The sequence below is a fragment of the Telmatherina bonti genome (assembly GCF_933228915.1).
Source record: "Telmatherina bonti genome assembly, chromosome: 14".
Taxonomy (NCBI): Eukaryota; Metazoa; Chordata; class Actinopteri; order Atheriniformes; family Telmatherinidae; genus Telmatherina; species Telmatherina bonti.
The window spans coordinates 35,116,316-35,131,121 of NC_136612.1; the positions used below are offsets into that span (position 1 = coordinate 35,116,316).

General features: G+C 43.8%; 1 protein-coding gene across 1 annotated transcript in view; it reads right to left on the reverse strand.

Annotated features, from left to right (window-relative positions):
* Positions 1–6,270: 6,270 nt before the first annotated feature.
* LOC306765673 (NACHT, LRR and PYD domains-containing protein 3-like) overlaps positions 6,271–14,806 on the reverse strand; it is a gene marked incomplete at both ends in the record, with an annotated part of 101,243 nt that continues 92,707 nt past the window's right edge. The window contains 3 exons of the mRNA XM_079253157.1: positions 6,271–6,428; positions 9,622–10,119; positions 10,250–10,296. Coding sequence (XP_079109283.1) covers positions 6,271–6,428; positions 9,622–10,119; positions 10,250–10,296 — 703 coding nt within the window. The remainder of the gene's footprint in view (positions 6,429–9,621; positions 10,120–10,249; positions 10,297–14,806) is intronic.

Sequence of the window (14,806 nt, forward strand, 5' to 3'; positions counted from 1 at the left end):
TGAACTCAATGACCAGGAAATCAATAAAGCTAAACAAACAAACAAGGGAACCAAACAGGAAATACTACCAAAATAAAACAGGAACCCAGAACCAAGGAAAAAGCAAACCACATCATAACAGTACCACATCATAACAGGAAGTCTCCGGAGGGAGCACTATTTAGAGACCAACAGGAATTTTTGGCTCATGATGATGAGTGGCTCTTACATAGGTTTTGTCTACCTCGTGCTGTGCTGTTGAGCCTATGTGATGAGTTGGGCCCGGCTTTACAGAGACGCACCAGAAGGAGCCATGCAGTACCTGTCCCTCTGCAAGTGCTCACAACACTGGGCTACCTGGCAACTGGCACCTTCCAGAGGGAAGTGGCTGATAGATCGGGGATATCACAACCCACCTTCAGCCGTATCCTACCAGGGGTGTTGGAAGGTATTATCACCTTATCGCAACGGTACATAAACTTTCCTTACACTGTGGGTGAACAAGCAAACAAAAAATGCAATTTGCAGAAATGTCCGGTTTCCCAAATGTAATCGGTGATTGACTGCACTTATGTTGCCATAAGGGCACCAACTGAGAAGGAATCTGCTTTCGTTAATCGTAAGCATTTTCATTCTCTAAACGTCCAAATCATATATGATGCAAACATGTTGCTCACCAATGTAGTGGCCCGTCGGCCTGGGTCCACCCATGACTCTTTCATTCTAAGAAACAGCAGTGTAGGATGCAGACCTGAGATTGGAGCTGTGCAGGATGGCTGGCTGATCGGTAAGGATTCATGTTATAACTACCGCACACTACTGCAGTATCTAACATTCTCCAACTTTGCAGGTGACACTGGATATCCCCTGAAATGATGGCTGCTCACTCCATTTCCCAACCCTCAGAGTGCAGAGGAAAACATTTACAATGTGCGTGTAGCACCTTATAAGAATTATTTCTGTTTGTTGCACTCAGTAATCTGCTTTCTTAGTGATGTGATTCACCAATGTTACCGCTAGGGGGCAGGGCAAGCAGTTCTGTGATAATTACCGAAGAAGAAGAAGAGAAGCGTGTGTGTGTGCGCTGTGGAACAAAATGGTGATTGAAGCATGCTCCCGGTGCTGTCGCATCTAACAGCGTGTCAAATGTTTAATCTTCGTTCGGTGAAGAATAAAGAACTATATATATACACCCAGAGCCGTTGGTCTGAGTGGTGTAACAATTTGGAGGTTCCACCGAGATCACCAACGAAGAGACTGGAAATACAAGCAACAACCGGTGTGTGTAGAGCTAAGCAAGTAGCATAGAGCTAATTCCGAGCACGACACCGAACCGTTTCTGTGATTTTCAGGAGAGCTTGGAACAGATCAGCGAACGACGAGATGTCGGAGCACTGAGAGGATTTGCTTCTGGAAATTGAAAAGAAGCTGTTTGAACTGTCAGTGGAAGAACTGCACGATGTTTGTGAGTTCTGCAGACTTTCGGGAGATGACGACATTAAAAGCAAAACTCGTCGTGCACTCGTTAAATACGTCATAAAGTTTTGTGAACGGCAAGAACTATTGGAAAGAGAGGACGAAGGGGTGTCGGTTCGTTTGGAGCTGAATGACAAGCTCGAGGATCTGCTGCTGGGCCGGTCGGCGGGTGAAGTCGCGGGAGCAGCGGCACCTTTCTCTTCATCCACCGGGGAGGAGGCGGCAGCGGCGAAAGCGGCAGAGGTGACGCGGTCAGCGGTGTTCTCATGCGGGGGACAGCAGAAAGACCGCAAAGCATCTTTGTCATCGCTGGAGCACCAGACGCTCCAGGAAACTCTTCAAAACCAGGAGGTTCGAGTTGGAGAAAGTGAATTCTTAACCAACCAATACTGTGCTATTCCTTCAGGATTCAGAAAAGAATTCAGAATAAAGGGACATGTTGGTGAGTTGACTTCTAAAGACAACCTGAGTTTCAGCAGCTTGGAACATCAGATTGTGAGCGGTTTAAAGAAAGGCTATCCGGAAATGGAAATTGTGGAAGCAGTAATACAATCTGTGAGTCCTGGTCTGAAGCTAAGGAGCTATCTAGAAGGTAAACCAGATCTCACTCTGATGACCCTCAGACAAATATTAAGAGCACATTATGTGGAGAAAGATGCAACTATGCTTTATCATCAACTGACTAAAGCAGTGCAAGGACCTAGTGAGACACCACTTGACTTCCTCATTCGAGTGCTTGATCTGCGTCAAAAAGTCCTGTGTGCATCTGGTCGTGCACAATCTGGCCTGAAATATAACAAAGAGCTAGTCCAGAGCCAGTGTTTTCAGTCCATCATGACAGGCTTGGCGAACGCCAATATTAGAGCAGAGATGTGGATGTATTTACAGGATGAGAACAACAGTGATGAGCTGCTGCTACAAAAGATGCAGATTGCTCAATATAATGAAAGTGAGAGAGCTCAAAAGATAAAGACCACAAATAAGACCTTGTACAAGGCAGGTCTGAACTCTGTAGAGCAGGGAGGGGTTGAAAACAACCCCCAAGTCACCCAAGTCTCAGAAAAACCAAACAAGGCAACTAAAGAAAACCCCTTGTTTACAAAAAATAGAGGAGAATAATACAGCAATAAGAGAACTTACAGGCCAAGTAGCTTCCCTGTTGCAAAGTGTCCACCGTGATAAAATGACTTCTGATGAAAGCCAAAGTAAAGCACGTGCAAATAGCTTCCAGAGACCAAAGAGACAATGTGCAGCATGCCAACAGGACAAAACTGATTGTCAGCATTGTTATAAGTGTGGTAGTGAAACACATTGAGCAAAAGGGTGCAGGATGGCAAAAGAGCAGAAGCCGTCGGGAAACTGGCGGAGGTTGTGACTGAGGGACGTGCCACAACCAGAGAGCTGCAGTCCCATAGTGACCCAAGTCCTAAACTGATCCCAAAATCCATGGCCAGGAATGCAGACATGCTTCAAAAGGAGACAAATAAACTTACTGTTAATCTTTCCCCCATACAGTCAAACATGAACATTAAACAAAAAGACCCATCAACTAATTCATGTAACACCCACACCAGACACATGAAGGTTGCACAACTGATTGGTAAGAAGTGTCTTGTCTGGTGCAAAATGAACAATGTTAAAACTCAAGCTCTGTGGGATACAGGAGCACAAGTGACTATAATGAGTGAAGCATGGATGTCCCAAAACTTACCTGATGCAAAAATCCTTCCTATCAGTGATCTGTTAAGCGAGACTCAACTCCTGGACTTGAGAGCTGCAAATGGCTCAGAAATTCCTTTTGAGGGATGGGTGGAGGTTAATCTTAGTCTGTGTGGCCCAAAGGCTAAATCCGCAGGGTCAAATAATATTTTAGTCCCAGTATTAGTGAGTAGAGACATTGTACAGAGACCTATAATAGGGTTTAATGCCATTGAAGAGATAATGAAAGAGAGGGAGGACCGGGTTCAGCCCAGTGAAAGACTAGCCTTGCTCAGAAACTCACTAAAACTAGGCACAAGAAAGGCAGAAACACTGTTGAGCTTAATCCAGGAAGTTACAGATGAAAATGCAACGTATGCAGTAAAGACGGGACGCACTTCTGTTGCAGTTCCAGGAGGTCAAACACAATGCATCAGCTGTCCTGTGAACACGGATCTTAAAGGGGTCACTGAAATGCTGTTTGAACCCGATGAGAACCTTTCTTTGGAGGAGGGGCTCAAAATATCCTGTCAACTGATCGATATTCCACCTTCGTCCCGCAAAGTGAAAATCTATGCCAGGAATACCACTCACCATGATATAACTGTGCCTAGTAGAACCGTGATTGGTAGCATACAGAGAATAACAAACTGTTTTCCATTGCTTACAGAGGAGCAACAAGTTAACTCTGTAACAGTTGAAAGTTCATTGGCCACGCCCAACTCCACCTCTGCAAAGTCCCAGAATGAGCCCCTGGACAAATTGTGGGATCCACCTGTTAATGTTGACCACCTGACAAGTGAACAACAAACACTGGTTAAAAGAATGCTCAGAGAGGAATCTTGTGTTTTTGCCAGAGACAAAGACGAAGTAGGGCATATTAAAAACCTCAAAATGGACATTAAACTAACTGACAATGTGCCAGTGGCAAAAACATATAATGCCATACCCCGACCGTTGTATGATGAGGTAAAATCTCACATCCAGGACTTGCTGAACAAGGGCTTCATCCGCAAATCCGTCTCTCCGTATGCGTCTCCAGAAGTTTGCGTGAGGAAAAAAGACGGCAGTCTAAGACTCTGTATCGACTACAGGGGACTAAATAAAAAGACAATTCCAGATAGACACCCCATACCACGCATTCAGGAGATACTTGATGGGTTGGGTGGAAACGCATGGTTCAGTGTGTTGGACCAAGGAAAAGCTTACCATCAAGGTAGTGTGAGTGAGGACTCCAAGAAATACACAGCCTTTACAACTCCATGGGGGCTGTATGAATGGAACAGAATTCCATTTGGACTCACAAACACCCCCTCAGCTTTTCAGCGGAGCATGGAGGAGAGCTTAGAAGGTTTGAGGGACAAAATATGTATCCCATACTTGGATGATGTTTTAGTTTATAGCAAGACATTTGCACAACATGTTGAGGATGTGAGGTCTGTACTAAAACGTCAGCAAGCCTGGGGCATTAAACTGAGACCAGACAAATGTGACCTTTTTAAAAGTGAGGTGCGCTACATTGGGAAAGTGATTTCAGCTGAAGGTTACAAGATGGATGACAAATTGGCATTAAAAACAACCCCTCCTACTAATATCAGAGAGCTGCGTAAACTTCTGGGATTTCTGGGGTACTATAGAAGTTACGTGCAAGATTTCTCTCGCCATGCAAAATGTTTATATGATCTACTGTCAGCAGGTGCAGCCCCAGACTTGGACTCAAAGACCAGCTACCACTCAGCTAAGGTGAGACAGTCCCTCACAAATCAGAAAATAGTGTGGACTGAAATCCACCAGAACGCCCTGAATCGTCTAGTTGATGTGTTGACCAACCCACCAGTAATGGCTTACCCGAGATTTGAGGATCCATTTATTTTACATGTAGACGCTTCAGAGGAGGGACTCGGAGCAGTCTTGTATCAGAGACAGGAGGGCAAACTCAGAGTCATTGGATATGGCTCACGGACATTGACACCAGCAGAAAAAAATTACAGACTGCATTCAGGAAAACTGGAGTTTCTAGCGCTCAAGTGGGCTGTTGCAGATAGGTTTAGAGACTATTTGTTTTATGCTCCATCTGTAACAGTGTACAGTGATAATAACCCTGTCACTTATGTCCTAAAGCACAGCTAAATTGAATGCAACTGGCCATCGCTGGGTCTCCGAGTTAGCTGATTTCAACATTACGCTGAAGTACCATCCAGGAAAAAGCAATGACAAGGAAGGGTACATCTCACATCAGGAATATGCTCAGAAATGGCAACAACAAATGCAAGAGGCATATGAAATTGCATCCAAAACCATCAAAAAGACTACAGCGAGAGGGAAAATGTACTATGATAAAAAAAGACAAAGTGCTGTCCTTTTACCAGGTGATAGAGTTCTTGTAAGGAATATGTCAGAGCGCGGAGGACCTGGAAAACTGCGCTCACATTGGGAAAAACAGATACATATAGTTGTCTCCCAAAAAGGGGAAAACAGTCCGGTTTATGAAGTAAAGCATGTAACATGCGCCACAACCAGACACACTCTCTTGTGGAGCGGGCCATCAGGCTGCTAAAGTGGAGGTGGAGGTCCATCGATGCATCAGGAGGCAGCTTGTGCTACTCACCTGCAAATGTGTCAAAAATTGCGCGGGCATGTGCTGTGCTGCGTAACATGGCACTAAATGCAAACGTTCCCCTGCCAACACCAGACCCTACTATTGTCCCCGACCTCGAACCCCATCCCCTTGTGTTTGAACCAAATGCTGCAGATGTACAACAGCGTCTGGAAGTGATGCAATGCTTATGACATAAGAGGTAAAGAATTTTCATTTATTTACAAGTTTCTTTAGTGCAGTGCCTATGTCTTTCAAGGCAGACTTTATTTTTCTTTCAACTCCGTAGCCACCTGTTTTATGGCACTGATTGTGTCCCTCTGCACCTGCAGGACTTCTTCTGTGAGGACACGGCTGCTACGAGGGGGCGCATGAGGTGCCGTGACGTCAGGGGCGTCCCCATCTCCAACCACAGCTGTGGTACTACTGCTCTAGCTGAACACCCAGGAACTATAGTGGAAATGCATTGACACTAAATAAACTGGTGGCATTCATATAAAAGTTGTCTGTACATGTTCATTTTATAATTTGAAATGACCAGCATCATCCGGAGCCTGTTGCACGTGTGCTTCTGGGTCCCCCTCTGCCTCAGACACCACTCCACTCAGTAGGGACTCTCCGATTAGCCCTGCCAGCTTCTCAGCTGTGGGAGTGAGCTGCGGTATTTCCCTTCCTCCACCTGTGGTGCACACACTATGTTTGTGGAGAGCAATGCACTTCTTTGCCTCCTCTTTGATGTCGGACCACTTTTTTTTTTATCTCCGGGACCGTCCGGCCTTCTGAGGAGACGGCATTTACTGCATCGGCCACCTGCTGCCATCTCTCTGCCTTTCTGGCATTGGTGATGCCTGTCCCATGTCCGTCAAATAACACCTTTTTACGTTTTTCAATGTTTTTGATGATGACCTCTACCTCATACTCCATGAAGTTTCTATTTTTTGTTCTTTTGCCCTGCTGAGCCACCATGGAAATGAGATACTGAATATTCATCTGAGGCGTTTAACTGACCTTTTATAGTCATCATGAGGGCAGAGGAATGCACTTCCTCACCTGCTCCAGATTTAGTGTTGATCCTGATTTATGAAGGGAAACGGGTGTGGAATGTGGTGCACACTGCTTCGTAAAGGGAAGTTTTTTTGCGCCGCATTTCCTGTTTTCCGTACGTACGCCACCTGTAGACAGCGTTGCTCCGCACAGTTTGATAAATGAGGCCCCTGGACGGGTTTTCTATGTCCACCTTCTGCTCCTGGGACTCAGACCGGATCCAACAGTCCAGCACTGGAGTCTCAGACTGGTAGCGGGTCCTGCAGGTCTGCAGGGACCATGTCCAGTTCTGTCCCAGATCAACGCTGCAGCTGACGGTAACGTCATCAAATATTACTAAATATTTAAACATTAAGTATTTTTCATTTTATTTTTATTTATGTAAAATAAATTGAAACATGTTTCTTTCCTGAGTCTTTAGGATTCAGCTTCATTTGTATCGAAGAAAAAAGAGTTTATTTTATTTATTACAGAAAACAGAATCTGGAACAAAATGCGAAAAAAAATTTCACCTGAAAAACTCACAAGCAGCAGATTGTTATAAACATGACACTTTATATGTTTCATTATTATCAAAAACACAATTTTTTAATATAAATATAAAAAAAATCAAAGAAATGGAAAAAACTGGAAAACTTCAGGTGTAAAATTATGAACACATTTAACCAAAAGTTTAAATATTTTTATAGGGGTGGGACTTGATTAGGAAATTGTCCAATTAAATGCAGACTTTGTAGTTAATTAATCTCAATTAATTACATTTTAAAGGCAGAACAAATTTTGTCCCAAAAGCAACATTTTTTTCACTTAAATGAATTTTAATCAAATTAAATCGTAAAATAATCTTGGAAACAGGCTTTGTAATGAATGAATCTGGATGAACAGGACAGGACTGGAACATTGACAGGAACCACAGTGAGCGTGATGGAAGTCACAGCAGGACTGTGGAAAACTCTGGAATGACAGAGAGTCCATGTCAGACTGACGTGGCTGAACAGTTTGTGAACTGTGACGATGGTGGAAAAGTTTTTAGAAGATCTAAAATGATGAGACAGAAGAATCCACACAGGTGAGACGGCGTTTCCCTGTAAAATCTCTGCTAAACGTTCCACAGAACAGAACATGTGGGCCCACAGCAGAAGCCAGAAGACATATTCATGCAGAATATGTGGTGAAAGTTTGGCTCAGCGTAGCAAAGTGACTTGTCCCAGCAGAGTCCATGCAGGTAAAAAGCCTTTTAGCTGCACTACCTGTGGAAAACGGCTTTCTTCTACAAGTCATCTGACTGTTGATATGAGAAGCCACACAGGTGAGAGGCCTTCTTCCTGTCACACCTGTGGAAAATGTCTCAGTGGGAAGCGTCCACATGCCAAGCCACAGCGGCCAGAAGCCGTATTCCTGGAAAATATGCGCTAAAAGTTTCAGCCAAAGTTCCAGAGAAACAGGCCACATGGCGGGACGCCTCTCCCCAATGACGTGCAGGGAAACGCTGGAAAAGCCCAACTCCACGTTCACATGAGAGCTGGTGGCCCATCAATGCTTTGTACACTAAAGTGATTCTTTTCAGATGCTCACTATGATTGTTTCTATCAGCTGGAGGAGACGAGCCTCTCAGAAGGCTTTCCAGTCTTTTCCTCTTGTGGATGTTTTTCTGCTGGAAATACAAAGAGACGTCAGCAGAGAGGAGGCTCCTCAGCTTGTAGCGTCTGTGTCAGTGATGCTAGAAATGTTGGCCTTTGTTTTGTCTTCTTGTCCACATTCAACTCTCAGCTGTGTCATGTTGTTGGGAATTCCTCCCACACTTTACTGAGACATGACAAAACGTCAGCAGCAGTGTTCTGCAGCAGCGGTGTGTTCTAACCAGCGTGTCGCGTCTGGATCACCTTTTCTACAACATTAAACACAGCCATCAGACAAGCGGACGCTCTCCTGTCCTTCTCATTAAAACAAGACACTTTTCAATCAATAAAAGCCCTTTGAATGTTTCTGGCAGTTTGCTGATTTCATCTGGAAAGTATTGATAAGTGCGTGTGATCGGCCACTAAGTATGTGTACTGGAATAGTAAGACTTAAGATCTTCAGCTGGATCTTTCTGCTTTTACTGACAACACAACACTTGTAGTTTCATACTTTCATAGATTGTGGATCAGTTTGATCAGGTGGAACTGATCCACAATCAGTGTTAGGTCCTAACTGGACAGACGGACGTCCCAGAAGTGGGACGGACTTTGGCTTGTTTGACTTCCAAGCTAATGACGACGTCTAACCTTTCTTTTCTTTCTTTAGGTAGAATTTGAGAAAAAGGAAGAAATGAAAGTGAAAGTAATTCCAGGAAGCATCAAACATTAGAATGAAATGCTCTGAAATCATTTCACTTTCTGATATTAAGAGCAAACTAGAAGAAATAAAGACTGAAATGATTGTGAGAGTTTTTATTGAGATAAAAGGAAACATTTGGAGAATGTGACACAAATCAATAATGCATCTTTAATTCAACATGTAACTGCAGCCGACATGAGCTGAACACAACATCCTGATACTCAGTGTGAAGCTTTGACTGGAAACAGACAGAAAAACAACATGTGGATCCTGGAAGAAGCTCAGCTTCCATCTTTAAAGGACTGAAGAGGAAGAAGTTTCCAAGAATCATTTAGAAGAGTTTCACACACAAACTGAATCTGAAAAGATGTTTCTGAGTGAAAGAGACAGACATGTACAGCCTGAAGCATCTGTTCATCAGCTTCTCTGCTGCCAGCAGAGTCTTTACACTCCACACAGAGACACCCAGGAAACAGACCAGGAACCAGACCAGGAACCAGACCAGGAACCAGACCAGGGCCAGACTCTAAACCCAGCATAGAGAGGATGAGTGAATGTGGTGATGAAGGTGTGGAGGTGGATCAGGGAGTCAGAGGAGACTCTGTAGAAGGACAGAGAGCCAGCAGGACAGTCCACATACACTGCTACTCTGTTAGAGACAGAGGAGGAGGAGGAGGAGGAGATGGGTGTTTCTCTGTTATTGTGCCTGACAGAGTAGCCTTTAACATCAGAGCATCTCAGACTCCAGGACTGATCATTACATCCAAACACAGACCTCCTGCTGATTTCTCTGTAACTCACTGCTATATAAACGACTCCTCTCCACTCCACCTCCCAGTAGCAGCGACCAGTCAGAACATTTTCACACAGCAGCTGAGGATTAATAAATCTGTCTGGATGACCAGGATATGACTGAAGCTCCTCCACACACGTCACCTTCCTGTTGTTGTCAGACAGTTTGAGGCTTCTGCTCACTGTGTTGACGTCGATGGTGAGTGGACAGGAATCTGATGGAGAGAACAAACACAATCCAGCTGCACTTATTGATCTATTGACACTTTGATGTGACTGATGAATGAGTGATGGGACGGTGTGAAGATGGTTGAATGTGATGAATCCAGTGAAAAACACACTTACACTTCCTCAGTGCTGGTCTCAACCATGCTTCTCCAGCAGGCTCCACCCTGAAAGGAGGAGGGGGGTCAGAGCATGCTAACATGGACATGACATGTCTCTCATTTAGACCCAACCACAGCACTGCTTCAGCCATCACCTTCATCACTACTGATAGAATCACAGCTTTAGATCAGAACAAACTATTGTGCTGCTTTATTTGTTGACTTATCAAAAGCATTGTGTGTGTCTGATCGGGAGGACCGGGATAATTCCTGGTGGGCCGGACTTATGTTTGGGCAGCAAGGGCCGCTGGTTTTCCTATTTATTTATTTATCATTTGTTTATCACCAAGCATCATTAGACTGTTAATAACAAACCTGCAGAGAACAGAGCAGTTTTTATTCTTTATTCATAAGGATTAGATCTCCATGGACACTAATTTGCTTGATATTTAATATTCAGAAAAGGAAATTCTGATGTAAAGAATAGAGTTGGAGATTTCCCCTTTAACTCTGCTTTTTATTTTTGTGAAGTTGTGATGAAACTGTTTACTTACAGTGAAAAAAGAGTTTATAGTGTTATTAGAAAGTAAAACTCTTTCTATTATCTTCTATTTAATGTTTAATATTTTATGTATGACTTTATCTTTAAGGTTTGGACATCTATGAACATTTATTGAACAGAATGTAGATTCTGATTTTGTTCTAAAAGATGTGTTGGAGATGTTCAACAACATCTGAGTTGAAATAAATCTGAATTATGAAACAATCCTTACTTGCACTAAATTGGAGATATTTTAGAAAACTAGACTGGATTAAAAGGGGTTGCAGAGCAGTGTGCAAGTGTAGACTTAACATGTAAGGTTATCATTGGTTGGTTTTAAAAGGTCATAGTGGGCTGGTCTGAGGCATAAAACTCCAGGGCTGAAAATGAGTCCCACTCCGGATCTGCAGTTGATCACAATATTCTGCTGAATAGATTACGCAATCTAGGTTTCCATACGAGTGGCTGTGATTGGTTCTCTGACTACTTATCATCGAGGCGTCAATGTGTAAAGTCTGGTTGTCACGCGGTTCTGTGCTCTTAACAAGGATGATGGTGCAGTCATCGCTCCGTTGAGGTGCTTTATTTACAACTCCTCCTAGGGCTGCTCCATTATGGTCAAAATAATCATCACAATTATTTGGACTGAAACTGAGATCTGGATTATTTAACACAATTCTCCATTATCTTTAACAAGATGAATTTATTTAACATTAAACAGGCTTTTAAACAATGTCTTTAGGATTCCACATCTTTTAGAAAACAAACAACATGAAGCTTTGTCTTGACAAAGTGCAAATACTGATGTAAACTCAATAGATAAATATAAACTATGTTGTAGTGAACTTCCACAACCTACTGCCATTATTCTACATTGCACCTGCAGCCGGAGGCGACTGGGAGACTGGCCGCCGGGTGCTTTAGGACGGGGAGAGGCTCCCGCTGCTCCTTCCTTACAGTAACTGCAGAACAATATGAGCCTTCAAGTCAGTCGCCAAAACACCAGAAAAGTCTCCAATAACTCCAGTAAAAGTCGCTAGATTTGTCGCTTTGAACAAAAAAGTCACCAAGGGGGTTTGAAAGTCTCCAGATTTAGAGAGAAAGTCTCCAAGTTGGCAACAGTGTCTGAATGAAAGCAAAGCGGCTGTGGGAGGAGTTTACAGCACAGCGCTGCAACGCCAGAGACGCTCGATTAGCAGCTGAAGACAGCAGGAGAGGAAACTGCAGAGAGGAAAGAAATCACACCCTTTTATTTTTATCATCGTTGGAAACCCAGATCGTCACTGAGATTAAAATCTGATTAATCTTCCAGCCCTAACTCCTCCAAAGTGCAGCAATATATACAGTGTCCCGTCCCAGTATGTACAATATTTACAATATGTACAAGATCTCACCAATAGTTCTCTAGATGCCAGCTTCACAATACACATTCCAACCTACTCGCCACCCTGCCAGCTCAGAAATGAGCTCCTTATAAACATCAAGCTCCTCCCCTAACAGGAAGCTTCCCAGTTACCACAGATAGTAGGCTTTTTCTGAAACACCGTTTGTTCTCCATAACAAATATGCATACCAAAACATTCCACAAAGGAAACACATTTAAACATTCCCAACATCAGTAGAATCATCATAACACAGGTCAAAATAAACAGGATTATTCATGTGATACGGCGTTTCAGTGCATCACGTGACGGTGACGTCACTGCCGCATTGCGACAGGTTGACGTCTTAAACGCGGCCCGAGCATTGCCTCGGTTTTCACAAACTACCAGCAGGCCTGGAGATGCACGGTAAGTAACTGTCCAGCAGCTTATTCCCAGTATTAGTAAGGAGACAACTGGGTGTGCTCCCCTAATGATCTGCTAACAGTAGGTGGAACGTCGGGAATGCGGCTGCTAACCGGTACCGTGGGTGTGTCTCTGGTGGCGTGATGGTCCTCAGGACCACCGTCAGGTAGGTACAGGTGTGTGTGTGTGTGTTTGGTGTCGGTCTGCAGGGTGTGTGACAAGGCTTCTTTGTCACACTACTAATTTTAAGTTCTGACATCGTACCTGTAACTAAAGGTGTACCACCAGGGTCTGTATCGGGACCTTTTCACCGTTTCTGTCTCGGGCCGATAGGAGCTGCCTTTGTATTTTAGATGTTTGTGGCCAACGCATGTTTTTATCTTTGTGTTTTTAATGCATGTTTTTCTGTGGTTTATGTGTTTGTTTTTATGGACTTTTTGGCCATGGATTATGAACAATGGAGTGCAGCTCCGCCCTGTTACGTTTCCCCTTTCCCAATTATGGTGGATTGGTGGACAATAAAAAGGACTGATTCAGCAACAGGTGAGACCAATCAGCGGAAAGAGATCCCTTGGAGCGCGGACAACCGGCAATGGAGAAACGGAAACGCCTGCTTCAAGATAAGTAAAGGGACGAACCAAACCCTTAGGACATAGTGTGGATGCGTTAAGAAAAGAGACAAACAGTTGCCGATTATCTCACTCCGGGTTTCTCTTGGCAGGACTTCAGACTCTTGGCACAGCGGGGCCAAGCAACGCGGACACCGCAGAGCAAAGAGATCCTCCGCTTGATGCAGAAGGAGGAAGGACTTAGCGCCGTCGCACGCCGCCACACACATTCACAAGATGCTGGTTCGCCTTCTAGGAGGATTGTGGACAGGGGCTTACAAGGGACTCATAAGGACCGGGTGCCCTGTCCCCTCCATTTATTGGGTTGGACTATTTTATTTCTTTTATCCTTTTTAAATTCACGTTTTAGCTTTAAGGAAGAGAGTGAATAAACTCCTTTGTTTTTAAATTCCACTGTCATTCGTGTGTGTGTTGGTGTGGCCCGGGGATCAACTGGAAGTCACAACTTGTGACATATTAACAATATAATTCCTTCTCTTAGTGACTGTCATGCCCGCTGATATGCAGATGACACTATCCTGTATTGTACTGCTGACTCGATGGCCACAGAGAAACTCCAGCTTTCTTTTAATATTCTTCAGGAGGCTCTTATCAGCTTAAAGCTGGTTTTAAATGACAAAAAGACTAAATTGATGTTATTTTCCCGTTCCAGAAACATGGACGGCAGCAACACATTTTTATTTTTATCTAGCAGGGATGGCTCTCGCATTCAGCGAGTCACTGAATAGAAGTATGTCGGCCTCTGGAGAGATGAAAAATGAACCTTTAGGTACCATGTCAATGCTCTTGTCTCCGCTCTACGACACTCTACGGCTTCCTGTATGGGAACAAATCATACCTATCCCTAACTGGCAGGAAGAAAACAGTTGCCTGTCTTTTTATCAGGGTTGGATTACGGCGACATCATCTATAGACATGCAGCAGCAACAACCCTCAAACCTCTGGACTCCATCTACCTCTCTGCTCTCAGATTTCTTACCGGGGAGAGCTATGACACCCACCACTGCCTCTTCTATCAGAAGGCTGGCTGCTCCTCTCTCAGTGACAGATGCAGGAAACACTGCTATTTTTTATTTTTAAGGCTCTGACTGGAAAACTGCCTCCATACATTTCATCCCTACCAGAGAGGAGCTGTGGGTTTGATCCCAGTCGTTCCAGTAGCCTGACCTCTTTAAAGTCCCGTTTGTTTGAGTTGGGCCTTCTCTTTTAACGCTCCAGATACATGGAACACTTCAGTAATCTCTGGGACTGGAGATCATCCCATCTTTTACTGATTTTAAATGTTTCATGTCTGACTTTTTAAATTCATCATGGTCTTGTTGTTGTGAAGTATTTTTATTAGTTTTATACAACCACGTCATTGACTTCAAACTTTTATTTATATTTATCTTTGTGAAGTCATCTGGATTTGTTTTGATTTTATTGTTCTGTGTTTATGATGTGTTGCTGTAAACTCGTCGTCCCTGTAAATGAGGGAAACCTCAGTGACTAACCAGTTCAAATAAAGGTTAAATAAATGAGTGACAGCTTGTCATTTCTGGGAGCACATGTATAGAGAAGAAACTGACTGAACGGGGGTGAAGAGGGTCTGGTGTGAACGAGACGGGAGCTCATATGCA